Source organism: Silurus aristotelis (genome assembly GCF_946808225.1).
Source record: "Silurus aristotelis genome assembly, chromosome: 2".
NCBI classification, from domain to species: domain Eukaryota; kingdom Metazoa; phylum Chordata; class Actinopteri; order Siluriformes; family Siluridae; genus Silurus; species Silurus aristotelis.
The window spans coordinates 25,497,545-25,512,198 of NC_139575.1; the positions used below are offsets into that span (position 1 = coordinate 25,497,545).

General features: G+C 37.1%; 1 protein-coding gene across 2 annotated transcripts in view; it reads right to left on the reverse strand.

Moving 5' to 3' along the window:
• The window catches only part of cacna2d2a (calcium channel, voltage-dependent, alpha 2/delta subunit 2a), a 224,953-nt gene extending 211,984 nt beyond the window's left edge, over positions 1-12,969 (reverse strand). Inside the window, exon 1 of one of the 2 annotated variants that reach the window (XM_083529148.1) lies at positions 12,472-12,969. In XM_083529148.1, coding sequence (XP_083385274.1) covers positions 12,472-12,587 — 116 coding nt within the window. In that variant the 5' untranslated portion in view covers positions 12,588-12,969. The remainder of the gene's footprint in view (positions 1-12,471) is intronic. The other variant, XM_083529147.1, reaches the window with a different exon arrangement.
• Between the last annotated feature and the right edge of the window lie 1,685 nt (positions 12,970-14,654).

The following is a 14,654-nucleotide window of genomic DNA, read 5'->3' on the forward strand; positions in this document are numbered from 1 at the left end:
CAAAAACAATTTTATCATCATAATAGCTTCCTAGGTTTTCAGCACCTTGTTAAGACCAAATGTCTGCATAACATTCAAAATATGTGACTGTTGACCTTGTGAGGACGTTTGGCAGGTCCCCATGAATTCAAATGTTTTTTCGAAAACAGCTAAAAGATTTACTTTAAGGTCAAAACATATAAGATCATTTAGCTACAGTAATACACACCAAATGAAGCAACTCACAAACATGCTAAAACCAACGGCGTGTGTGTTTCTGCTACATTTACTCTCTCTCATCTGCTGCTCCTTTTTTAGATTTTCCCATTCTCCCCACATCTCTCGTTCTCTCTCTCGTTCTCTCGTTCTCTCTCTCTCTCTCTCTCTCTCTCTCTCTCTCTCTCTCTCTCTCTCTCTCTCTCTCTCTTCCTCTCTCTCTACCTCCCTCTGCCACTTTCTCTCTTTCCCTCAGTTGACTGTTTGCAATAAAAAAAACAGTCCAGTGCTGACACAAGTGCTACCCTAAGCAGCCCTAAACGGAGCTAGCGCAGGAATTACGACATCAAGTGTACTCACATCAGCACAGTATATCTCTTCCTACACACACACACACACACACACACACACACACACACACACACACACACACACACACACACACACACACACACAGACACACACTCCCTAAAGCACTTAACACAATAAGATGTCTACCAAGATTGTGCTGATGCAGACAGGAGGATTGACAGACTAAGAGAGAACAGGGAGAAGGTGAAGTACACTCTCATGGAGACACACATTTTGACAAAATAACAATACTACATCAACACATATTGCATACTTTATGTATAGTGCAAAATGAAAGCAATATATGTACGCTTTAAATATCTTAAAAGTGTAATAATGATTCATTTATCTCTTTGAGGATTCATAGGTGATACGTGATAAACAAATACAAACACTGATTTGAATAGAAGGCACACTACACTTTTTACAGAAAACAGACTAAGTATAATGCATCAGTACTAAGATCCTCCAGGATGCAACAAAAACTTTGCATGAGTACATGGTTTTAACTTTTCTGCAATTGTGAATAAAAGGCTCATGAGGTAAAAAAAAAAAAATACCAGTGCTACTTCACTGTGCATTTACAGCATCCTTAAAAACCATCTGGGTTACAGTGGTTTATATTGAGCTACTAATTAAGATTGTTGGATGTAGAACCAATTAGCACAAACAAAGCAAAATTCTATGAGCAGGAACTAAATCTTGAGATTCTAGCTAGATGAGATTGAACTTGAGTGATGTAGCTGAGTGATTAGAGGCTGAGGAACCATCAGAGGTCGTCAAAGAATTCTCAGGGCATGTTGTTGGTATATGTGATTCTACACATAGTTTACTTTGAAAAGTGCTACAGGTTTGAGATTTTGATACAGGTAGTGTCATTGCGTTTCACCCGTCACATCTCTCGCACCTTTATAAGCATTTGCTAAAGTTGATGAGGTAAAGGTGATGGTGAAGAAATAACTGTTGCATGAAGCACAATGCTAGACAGAGGCTACATTCACATTAATCTGAATCCATCTGAAAACATTAAGCATTCTCTGAAGCAGTGGGAAAACGCTTAAATCTCTATTCTATGTGTTTTTTAAAAAAAGACTTTCTCATTTACATCAGCCATTTTATTCACTTTCCATCTCCTTGAATTGATGCTGCAATGTCAAGGATAAGTGCACAGATTAAGAAAACCCAAGACTATAAAATTGCTTGTTTTGAGATGAATGGGTCATGTGACTGTGTAAAAATGTCATTGTTTTTTGAATATCTTCGTTTTCTCAGTCCATGCTTCAATGCAAGCATGTTAAAAAAAAAAGGTCAATTCGAGTATTTTTTTCGAAAAAACTCAAACCAAAGCATTAAAAAATGGTTTCTTTATGTGAAGATTTTCAGAGCAAGGTACAATGGGAACCAAGGATTTTTTTATTTTTACAACAAATAGTGCTCCATTTTACTTGTGAAGCAAAATCTTGAAATTGTACAATCCAAAATACACTGCCCCAAAGCAGCTTTACAGAAATAAATATATTACAAATATAAATATTGTGAGTCTCTGAGTTCAACGATTATTTAAAAATGAGAAAACAATTGGAATGTTCTGAAATGTATACATTGTAGCTACTCTTATTATGTAACAGATTTCCTACTTACAAGCTTCTTGATTTAAACAGAAAAGTGTGTCACTATTTGTGTGAAGAAGCACTGTGGTAAATGTGTTTGTGGAGGAGGATTGTCTCAGGTACAGTCAGAATCCCTACCACTTTCTGCTTCCCATTAATTCAATCTTGATCGCTAAATGTAGAGGAGGTGAACTTCTGTACTGCTCATTATCTGACACAGTGAAAGTATCAGAGGGACTTCAAGATTCAGAACGCTGCAAAACCAAAACTCGTCAGGACTGTTTAGATAGCAAAATTCAAGCCGCCAAACCTTGTTAACCAAATTTAATTCAAGAAAAAATACCATATATTTTCTCCCTTTTCAATCCCAGCCGATCTTAAATCAAGTTCACCACAGAAAATCTGGCAAACCCGAGCCAATCTGGTATTACCTGATCTGTGCCCTTCATCCTATTTACAGCAGTACCCAGTCTTCACTGCACAGACCTAAGAAACAACACTGTCAGAACTGCTAAGCTACAATTAATGACAGGACTGTTGTTTTGGAAGTACTTTACAGCCGAGACTAATCCGCAACGACGCGCAATCTTGTGTAACAATCACAAAACCTATAGCCCCAAGCAATGGGAAAATATAATATGGTTACTTGGTTCATCTTTCACTCTTTACCCAACAATTAGAAGCATTTTAGAGGAAGCATCTCTATAGGTAGTCCTGAAGCTCCTAGAGCAAAGTAGATTAGTGCGCTTTCACTGCTCCAAATACTGGAGGCTTTTCCTTTTAGAAAAGTAAGCCCACGACAACCCACAACGCAGCTTAAAGGACATTGTTCAGTGTTTCTTTTATTATCTGCTAGCTCTTTTTATGTAACCCAGTTTCATATGCACTCATTCAATCCTCACAGTGCATCGAAACAGGACACACAAACTACAATTAAAGCAATTACGACATTGCTAATAACATACAAACACAATTAGACCTCTCCAGCACACTGTCTACACACCAGTTCATACAAGCACTCAGAAATCAGATCGCGAAAAACGCCCACGCACAATTTCATACCGTTTGGCTTCGCCGAATTGCGACCGCTACAGCAGCCTTGTCCAAATTCCCTGTCCTACTATCTCCTGCATCGACATCGGGCCGCAGTCGTGGTGTCATCAAACGGTGGCAGCACAAAATAAAATGTCGGTTTGAAATGTCAGCCTCATTTGTATGACAAGGATAGAGCGATCAGCAAAAAGGAAGAATCGCAAAGGTGAAATTAAAGACCAAGGCTGCTAAGACATGGGGTTTTTCAAAGTAGCAGTATAGGCAAAAGAAGTGTCTAGTCATTTATTAGGACTTGTATTAACAAACTTTAATCAGTCATGCATATTCAATGATCACATAATCTCAATCTTGGGAACTCTCACACACAAACATTCCACAATCAATTTACTGACATGTTTATGTGAGAAAAAGGCAAGAACCCGGAGGGAACCCAAATTGGAAAATCTTCACAAAGTAAGAAAGCAGCCAGGAAAAGATCAGGGTCTCTGCAGTCACTGTGCCACCCAGAAAACCTTTCCTAGTCTGCATAATTTATCAAAATCAACCTTAAATTATGGCCTATATTAAATAACCAACAAAAATAAAAGGTCACCTACTATATGTTTTCTTTGACGCTCCAAACTAAACTACTGCAAACTACCTGAACTAGTTAGAAAAACACTACACTGACTAACACTACAACCTGCAAATTCTTACCTCAATGTGTTCAAGTGTACAGTATTGTCATATTGTATTGGATGTCGTGATGTATCATATAACAAATGATCAACACTTTTCCATACCTATTTAACCAACCAATCAGGGGCCAGAATAGAAACGACACTACTGTGACCTATTAATAGAAAGTGGTTTAGAAAAAAAGGATAAGGTCATGAACAGGCTCTCGTTTCAGTTTCCAAACATAACACCCTGTCTACTGTTTCATAATATTAATCTAGAGGATAATATGTGACTTATGTTCCTTAAAAGTTAGTACTACACATCAGGTCTTAAACTGTCCAATCTGTTTTATGACACATCTCTAATGAGGAATAAAATTGAAAGAGATAGTGGAGTAACAATAATAAAAGAAATCTAGAGTATACTGTATATACATTTAAACACTCTATGGACACTTGACTATAAGATTCCTATATGTTTTTGAACATTCCATTCCACATTTGATTCCAGTTTGCTATTCTAATAACCTCCACTCTTCTGGGAAGATGTTCCACTAGAATTTGGTTTGTGGTTTTGGAGATTTGTGCTTATTCACTCACAAGGATGTTAGTAAAGGCACTATCAGTATTCCAATTCACCCCAAAAGTGTTCAATAAGTCAGAGCTCTATAGCATGCCACTCAAGAAAGCCATTTCATCTTCCACTCCAGCCCAGGCAAACCATATCTTCATAGAGCTGGATTTGTGCACAGGGGCATTGTAATGTACAACAGTTTTGGGATCTCCAAGTGAAGAGAAAATTAAATGCTACCACATCCAAAGATATATATATATATATATATATATATATATATATATATATATATATATATATATATATATATATATATATATATATATATATATATAGTGCATATACAGTGTATAGTCATAACTAAAGTTAGCGTGTAACTAACGCTATTTGCTGTTTAACTTGTTGCTAAGCTACTTTCTATTGGCTACTGTTGCATAAATGGTCAAAAAATTTTATAGTACAATAACAGCAAAAGCAACTCATGCCTGGAAGAGTCAAATAAACATTTTATAAGCTGTACTTTAAAACAGAAAACACACTTTTATAAATACACCAATTATGTTTTTTCCTTACTTTGCACATCGCATGTCCTGAAATCTGATGTCATTACTACTTGCGAATTACTGATAACAAGGTCCTACAATTGCAGCAAAAGATTTACTGAGGCATCAGTGCTGAAGAAACACAGGCTAACAAAAGGTCCACCAGAAGTAAAGGGAGAGAACCCTTTAGAGAGAGAGAGAGAGAGAGAGAGAGAGAGAGAGAGAGAGAGAGAGAGAGAGAGAGAGAGAGAGAGAGAGAGAGAGAGGGAGCGGTGTGCTACACACACTATTGATGCTAACTGCTAGTGACAACACCTCTGGCCCCAAGCAATACACAGTCGTTGTGTATGTGTGTATGTCTGTGTGTACTGGTGGATGTCTGCTCTTTTCGCCTTATACTAGGCGAAACTGTTTCAGCATATTCTCTGAAGCTAGATGTTTGCTAATCCTGCCCACAAGGCCGAGCAGAGCGTGTTGTGAAGTGTGTGCGAATTTATCATAGAGAGATTCTCAGTGCTAAACTGGGTCTCTCGGTATGCGGCTGTATGCATACAGATGTATGGAAATGTAACGTCTGCGTCACTCATTCTGATATTTTTAAACTTGGTTCCTCGGTTCACCGACTGCTGTTCGAAGACAAGCGCTTGGTTAAAAAAAGATGGCTTTCTGCTATAATCTGATAAATATGAGTCATAGTCAATAGGCAAAAGAGAAGTCTGAATGCTCATAACACTCTTATAATACTATTACAACAGGTTAGCTATTAATATCTGGGATGCAAAATACTTGGTTGATTTTCCAAACTGTAAACTACTGGACTTAACCTTATTCTGAAATGTATATTTGTAGAGGTCGTCCAAATGATCTGCTGGCCGATTAATCGGGACAATTTTTGGAATTTTTGAATTAATTAGCATCGGCTGATTGTGCTGCAAGTTAGGCTGATTATTAGGCAAGCGCATGTGACACACCAAACCACCAAACCATGAGGCATAACTGTAAATTGCAGATTATTTTAAATTTGCAGGAATCCGCGGCAGAACCAAATGTTGGGGATCGTTAGGATTAACAGTTTAAACTGTTTTCACTAACAAATTTCATAACAATTTTTAAAACACATTATTGTATAAAAGTGACACAATGTCTAAATGAATTCACTAAGGAAGGTACTATAGGGGCGTCCAAAATTCGTGGATTTTTCAGAACTTGCCTTACATTGGTCTTAGAATGTAACTCCCGCAAGTTCCTGCGGACCACTGTATATAAATCAAGCACCGTTTACACCTGCTGTGATCATTATTAATGGATTCCTGTAGCTTTTTTGCAATCATGTCTGTTAAGTTGCAAAGACAAGAGTGTTCCTTCTTTTTTCTTGTGTGCTCATTGGCTAAGCTAAATAGCTAATCGGATTCTCTTTCTTGTAAACGAGCTCCGCTGTTGCTCAACATGCAGAATCACCCGAAAAACTGCTGATGCCATCCGACCAGAGCGAAAGGTGTGAAAAGAATTTCAAGCCAACGGACGCTCAAAAACCCACCCGGCATTCCCTGATGGCCGACCTTCAGCTGGGTGTGTCCCAAGGTTTAGGTTTTACTCTAGTTTTAATCTAGTCTTATATATTTCATTGGTTAAACATTTGGAGAGAGAATGAGTAACCTTTTAGAACTGCATTGTTAGTGAGCCTTCAACCAGCTGTAGTTTAGGCTACAGGTAGGTGTGGGGACCAAAACCTGGTAAGAAGTGCACTGATCGGAGAGGCTTGTGTTGTTTAATACATGTTTACATTAAGCACTTTTATGTATAAGGTCTTGTTTATTAACTATTAGATTTTATAATCAGCCACACATATCGTCCAAAAAAGTCAGCATTGTATATCGCCCATCGGCTACCCTGATATCTAAATGTTGGCATCGGACAGAGACAAACCCGTATTGGTCGACCGATACTGTACATATATTAGTAATGTATTTCTGTAAAGCTGCTTTGGGACAATTTCCATTGATAAAAGCAGCTTTACAAATAAAACTAAATTAAACTGAACTGAAGCTTGGTTTAACTATAATAATGATAGCACTCACAAACATAGCATCAAAAACAGAGACTGGTGTGAAAAATAAGAAACAGTGAGTTCTGTAGATAGAAAGCCTTGCCGACTGGAAAGTGGCCACTGGTCTGAAATACTATTGAAGCAGAAACGCATCTCATAACACAACAAACCTTGAGGTGGATAAGCAGGAAAAAAAAAAAAACAGGAATCTGAGGCTAAAGGCATAGATAGATAGATAGATAGATAGATAGATAGATAGATAGATAGATAGATAGATAGATAGATAGATAGATAGATAGATAGATAGATAGATAGATAGATAGATAGATAGATAGATAGATAGATAGATAGATAGATAGATGTAAATTGTACAATTTACAGTCACTGATTTCCACTGACAATGATTAATAGATTACTTTCTTGTAGGCAGGTATCTAACATTATTGTATTGATAAAAACTTCATACAGACACCTGTGTATAACTGACAGTCTAGAAGGAGAGATGCACTAAAGCCTATGATGTTTGGTTTCATCATCTCTATTTCAGCATAAACAGAGAATGGCAGCTTGGAGGCATGGGGAATTTCAAAACACCTGGTGTCTGAATAAAACACACAGCTCATGGACTGAGAAAAGAGCTTTACTGTATCAAGATTCGGGCTTAGACTGAGATTGTCTGTGTTCAGACAAAACTTTTTTTTCCCCTTTCGACCACCCGTAGATGTTGTACATGTAAAGCTCCTAGAGGAAAAGGCCACAAGAAGACATCTGGTTAAGAACTGGGGCATTCTTTTCATCTTCTCTTAAATGTGGCATTCAGAAATATGGCAAGTTATATTAAATGACCCTTTTATGCCCAGAAATTGAACATAGGGTACAACTCAGCTGATTACTGTTCATAGCTAGTAGTAAGCATTCTGCTTTGGCACAACACGGTTTATGCTATTAGACACAATCATTAGCTTGCAGCAGTGTTATGTCGAAGGTCTTTAAGCCAAATGTCAATGAGTCTAGCTGTTAACCTGCTTCCGGGGCAACCTCATATAATTAGAAATACAAGCAACAATCATTATAAGGGACGTTACCTTTAAAGGGCAACAGGAGGTTTTCTGTTCCGTTTGATATAATAAGTGTAAAGTGCTTTAAAGTCAATATTATGGATAGCAGTAGTAAATGTAAAAATCCCAGACTTAAATATTAATCTAGCAAAAGCATTAAAACGACTCAGTACACAATAACTGTATTTGGGTATTAAAAGTAAAAGTAGTGATCTTTCAGAACTATATTGTAATCTTTAATGCTGTTCCATGTTCCTATTCATCAATGAGTTTTCTAATGTTACAGGCATATAGTGAGAGAACCCACACAAACTTAAGTTTTAAGTTTTTAAGATCCATTAGCCAACTCTTGGGGTCTCGCACAAGATTCTCGTTTAATTCAATTTATTCATCCATGTAAAATTGCCATTTTTGTTCTGAATAAAGTTATTACGTATTAAAATGTAGAAAGTAAAGGTTTCCTCCAAATAAAAATAATACAGATACTAAAAAATTATATATGTAAGTACAGTAACAAAGAAAACATACTTTATCACTACCCAATACTAATGCTTTGTTAATTAGACACTGCCTGCTAGTTGACTTCAGGACCATGGAGAGTTCTATGATCAACACACAATATGGGTAAAGCTGAGGTTCAAGACTTCAACCCCAACTCATGAAGTTCGACATGTCAGCAGAAATAAACATTCAGTGAAAGGCAAAAAAAAACAAAAAAAAAAAACATATTTGCTCTCCAAATTTATTGTAATTTTTTTTTTTAACAAAAATCCATGGGCAAAAATATAAGACACAATAATATTGCACAACACAAATAATAACCCAAATAAAAAAAAACACAATACCTTAAAACAGTTACACCATTTCTTACTACACCTCTAGTTCTATTTGCAGAAAATGCCATTTTCAATGCCCTCATTTCCTCAATTAAACTTCTCCAGATGTTCTCTTTTTTCTTGCTTCTTTACAAAATGGTGAACCCAAATTCACATCAAAAGTGTAGTGTGTGGCATGTGTGAACAATCGTTTAGTGTACATATGCCTATAACACTAAACAACGAATCACAACCAATTGTCAAATCGTCTATCGTGAAAGAGTTAGTGCTTCTAAGCGTTATGAAGACATGTAGTGGTCTCGATCATCATGGAAACTTCTAGTTCTTTAGGCTAGAACAAATCTATAGAAATCCAGTTAAATGCATTTTAATAAAACCAGACTTTTATAATTTAGTATTACTGTTTTTCACAGTTATTAAAATGAGGGAGCAAAAAGTTACGGAACCAAATGTTACCAAATGTTACCAAAGAATTAGAAAACATCCAGAACAAATTGCGTGAAATAGTAAATTAGCATAATCTATAATGTGGCATGATGCACACAGTAAAGTGATACTACACTTTTCCATGACACAAACAAAGCACAATACTAAGATTTAAGTACATCGTTGACGATGCAAATATATATATAATAACAATATGGGCATTTATGCAAATGTATGTTGATTATCAGTGTAACCAAACTTAACATAGAGCATGTATACAAAATATTCTTGTAAATGTTTGAAAGTAATTATGGTGTTTTAAATTACATAAATCATCAGGACACCAAACGGAACTTTTGTTTCCACACAGACGTTTTTAATTGCTGAATGTGAGCATCATGGCGTATTTTGGTGCTTTGTTTGAGACTAGGTGCTTCAGTAAAACAAATGCGTAGTGATTTAAAATTGTTTTTTGGTAGAGTTTTCTTTTTTTATATGGTAAAGAAAGGATGTCACGAATAAATGCGTATTCTGTTGAAGGCTTTTTCACCTCTTTTATATTTATTCATTTATATTTTTATAAAAATATCTGTCAAACAGAAATACATTTGCATTAATGCGTTATTAAGGTGTTAATTTTGACAGCCCTACTATATAAGCTTCCATAAATCTAGTTTCACAGTAAGAAACTGCAACACCAACTACAACCTTATTAAAACTGACTCTAAACATACATTTCTGGTTCCTAGCTAGCTACATATGCAATGTACTATAGTTGTAGATTTTTACAATAGCAATGGAATCTGGGTCAAATTGTGTAATTTACAATTTATATGCTACATTTCCCTACCAAGACTTTATTTTTTATACTGTTACTGCTTACATGGCAGTTTAATAAAGTTGTATATGTAGTGGCCATGACCAATCACCAATATCTGACCATGTTTACAGTAACCTAGCTAAACAGGCTAGTTGCCCATTTAATGTCTTAAAAAACAAACAACACTCATTAACAAACTAAATAGCTAGCTTTGAAAAGAAAAAAACAATATTTGACAGAAGCTATTTAAAAACAAACCAAGCTAACAAGCTGCAACATTACTGTGGTAATGCTGGAAATATATTGTTCTTAAGGTGTATGTGAATATGTTTTGAGATCTAGCCAGCAAGCTAGCATTTACTCCACAGTTTCTCCACATATCAACCTTACAAAAGCACATGGAGAGCAAATATATATACAGTAATCCGCCACTTTACCGCGGTTCGAATCTCACGCCCCCGGTTGCATTTGCCGCATAATAATTTTTTTTGCTGATTTTCCCGGTCTCTTACGGATAGCACGATAGACCAAAAACGTATAGGGAATTGTTTTTATGGAGTTTTATGGTGAAATAATAAAAAAATTACAAAATAATTATTAATTACAAAATAAAGTAAAATGTTAATACAGTATACTACTGTATACATAAAATAGCTTTTTTTGTGGAGTGGCGTCCGTTTATCGCATTTTCTTTCGTTTATCGCGGGCGATACTGTACAGGAAACATAAAGTAAACATATTTGCATTTGACATGTATTAAGGAAACATATAACTTAAATAAGTTTAATCAGGAAGAATCCTGCTCATAGATTCAAGCAACTGTGCCTGACACATCTGCTAAAAAACAGTGCAATACTACAACGATCACTCCTGAGACATTAGATGTTGCATGAAACCCTACTGTAATTCTACTCCCACAATGCAGCAACCTAAATGGCAATAATGGAAATACAGGGCATGAAGTCTAGCTTTGTTTAAGGTGAGAGGGCTCAACAAGCAAACAGCTGCGTAATTTGACCCAGAGAAGGCCCTGTAGAGCAAAACGACAAACACACACACACACACACACACACACACACACACATACACACACACCTGTTGTTTGTACAATGAGGTCAAATCATCTCTATCTTATAAGAATGTAATTTATAGCTTGTGGCCAGGACCTCCACAAGTCCCACACAGCACTCTGCACGGCTCAAACCAGCATCTGACTTTATCTTCAAGTCTATTTCTGAAAGTTAAACGCTGGGTATATATGAGTGCGAAGGGATTAGGGGTACAATAAAGAACAAGACAGTAGACGGTATACTAAATCAAGTGCTCCTTATTGGCGTGTGACATTTCTAGGTCATTATATGAGATATGTATATGCAGTAGTATGATCACGGCTCGTTTTCCTGGAATATTTTGGAAAGCCGGTCATTTAACTATGCACAAGGCAGTCAAGATGTTTCTCACTGTGCAAGAACCAGGATGGTTTATCAGCAAGGGTCAAAAGGACCCTATAAGGTTATTGGGGTGTATCTCAGAGACATTTTGAAGGGCAATAATAGGTCAGGTCAAAATGTGTGCCTTTAATGATCCTTTTATTATAATCGTTATTGTAAATGACTCCAATAAAGTGTTCAGGAGAAGCTCTCTTCACCTGCCACATGACAGGGCTGTTGACTTAACAATTGAACAAACACTGGTCAGTTTGCCCTAAATAGATATTTTAAAAGGCTACTTCGTGTATGTGTGTGTGTGTGTGTGTGTGTGTGTGTGTGTGTGTGTGTGTGTGTGTGTGTGTAGAGGGGAAAAGTATCTGATACACAAGGCTTTCTGTGCTTTCACCACCGCCACGCTTGCTAACCTGTCAGCAAAAGCTCGGCGCAATAGTCAATAATTGAAGGAAGGCGCGAGTTATTCGGTAACGGCGGCCACCTGTGTGTGTGTGTGTGTGTGTGTGTGTGTGTGTGTGTGTGTGTGTGTGTGTGTGTGTGTGTGTGTGTGTAAATCGTTCATGATCACCGCGAAAAAAATAATAAGGCATGGTGAACGGGAGGCGTCGTCAGCTCTACATACCAAGCTGACCATGGAGGACAGGATGCATTCGACCACAACACATGATCACTCTCAAATACACACACACACACACACACACACACACACACACACATCACCGAGTCGCGCACGTTAAAAAAGAGTCTCGCGCTGAAGACACCTGTCCACCCTCCCCTCGATCCCCCCCCCCTCCGACCCCGATCCTCCCCCGACCCCGATCATTCCCGAGTAACTCGCGCACCTGCTGGACTTACGTGTAGTGCTGCGGGAAGCGGAGCGTCGCCGTTCCGGGCCAGGACACACACAGGATCAACACCGTTTGCACCATGAAGAGCCAGAAAAGACTTGAGGACTGAGCGCAGATCGCCATTTTTCAGTGTGACATTCAAGACAGCTGGGAATATGAAAGAAAAACGAGTCGCTTTTGACAGGCAGCTAAAGCCGACGATCAGAGTCGGATCGCGTGTGTGTGTGTGTGTGTGTGTGTGTGTGTGTGGTGGAGCTCCGCAATACAGCGAGCGAGTCGAGCACACTGATGTGTCGAGGGTGCCGCTGTACTGGAGCTAGAGCTCTCAGCCTTATTCTCTTTCTCCTTCTCTCTCTCGCTCTCTCTCTCTCTTTCTCTCTGTTATTCCTACGTGTCAGACGGGGGGGGGGGGGGGCGCGCGTGAGGCGGAGCTTGCAAAACAGAAACTCCAGACCGGAGCACGAAAAAGCTGTGCAGTGAATTATAAACTGAGAATTTCATAATATTTATGTTTGCACTCTTTGCACCCTATTAACATTAAATATGTTCCATTTTGTTTTACAATTTTGAGTTTATTTAAATTATTAAGATACATCCATTCATTCATGCATCCATCCATCCATTCATCCATTCGTTCGTTCATTTGTTCGCACATTATTTTTATTCGTAGATTTGTTCACTCATTAGTTAATTCGTTCATTAATTTGTTCATTCGTTCATTTATTCGTTCATTTATTCATTCGTTCGTTTGTTCATTCATTCATTTGTTCATTCGTTGTCAAGTCTAACGCTGCGCATGCGCAAGTTGAGTGCACGTGTCAAAAATATACGGCAAAAATGTGTTGCGCAATACTTCCAATCAGAATGAAAGCGGTGCACGTATGCCGTATAACTGGCATACACGTTTATAAACTGTATGCACTAAGTGTTGACAAAGTTTCAAATGATAGGTTAATTAAATTAAAGGTAAATCACTTCCTATTCAAAACAAATGATATCACAGAAGGAGCAAATAAAGGAAAGCGGAGGATACTAAGAAGAGTTCTCCCAAATTTCTCCCAAAAATACTTCAATGATTTGGATTATCTACGAGGATTCTTGTTTGGATAGCAGTAATAAAGAGACAAGTAATGCATTTGTGAGTTTACTTCATAAGAAAACCAAATTTGAGGTTAGTTTTAAATAATGAACACAAAGCCTTTCCTTAGTGCCTGCTGTAGCTCCACCTTTGTGATCTCTTATGACCTTTGTGACCTCCTTGATTGTGACCTGCTAATTTTAGAAACGCCTCAATAAAAACACTTTCTTTTTACCTTCTGTCACTTCACGCAGCTTTTAAACTTGTTAACAGCTCCTTCGGGTCATTTGATAAACAACGAAACAGCACTCACTGGCAATTATATATATATATATATATATATATATATATATATATATATATATATATATATATATATAAAGAAAATGGTGACACGATAACTGCGTAAAATGATAGACATTTGGATGCAAATCACATTTAGCCACACTTGGTTAAAATACACTTTATTATAGATTATATCATATAAGACAAATTCTATGAAATGAAAACAAGCATTTGAGTCTTCAACAAATGGATTTGTTTATCACACTCAAATCTATATTGACTGGCCTGCTCAAACATGTACAAACGCAAAGCCAACATTATAAACTTTATTGTTTGTTGGAGCCTTCACTTCATATGTCACAGCTATTCCGGGTAAGGCATGTGGCTATTTTGTAGGCACGTCACTAGTGAACAGATGACACAGTCCATCTTAGGCAGCAATGTTTCCCATGTGCCCTTGAGTCAATATTGATTTTTCTTTTTCTTACTTTCTTTCTTTCTTTCTTTCTTTCTTTCTTTCTTTCTTTCTTTCTTTCTTTCTTACTTTCTTTCTTTCTTTCTTTCTTTCTTTCTTTCTTTATTTATTTAAAAGAAAGAGACTACAAACATGTATGTAAGTGCTATGGAATATGTATAACCAATACTGGATATGTATACAAATACAAATTCATGTATCTGCACATTATCAAACAAAAATGTCTACCATAATGTAAAGACATGTTAAAACTAAACATTGCACCAATTGTACAGTAATTACTGTGAATAGAATCCTGGTAACAGTGAATTCAGAAATGTTTAGGATTCTATGTCCTCTAAGTCCACAGAGT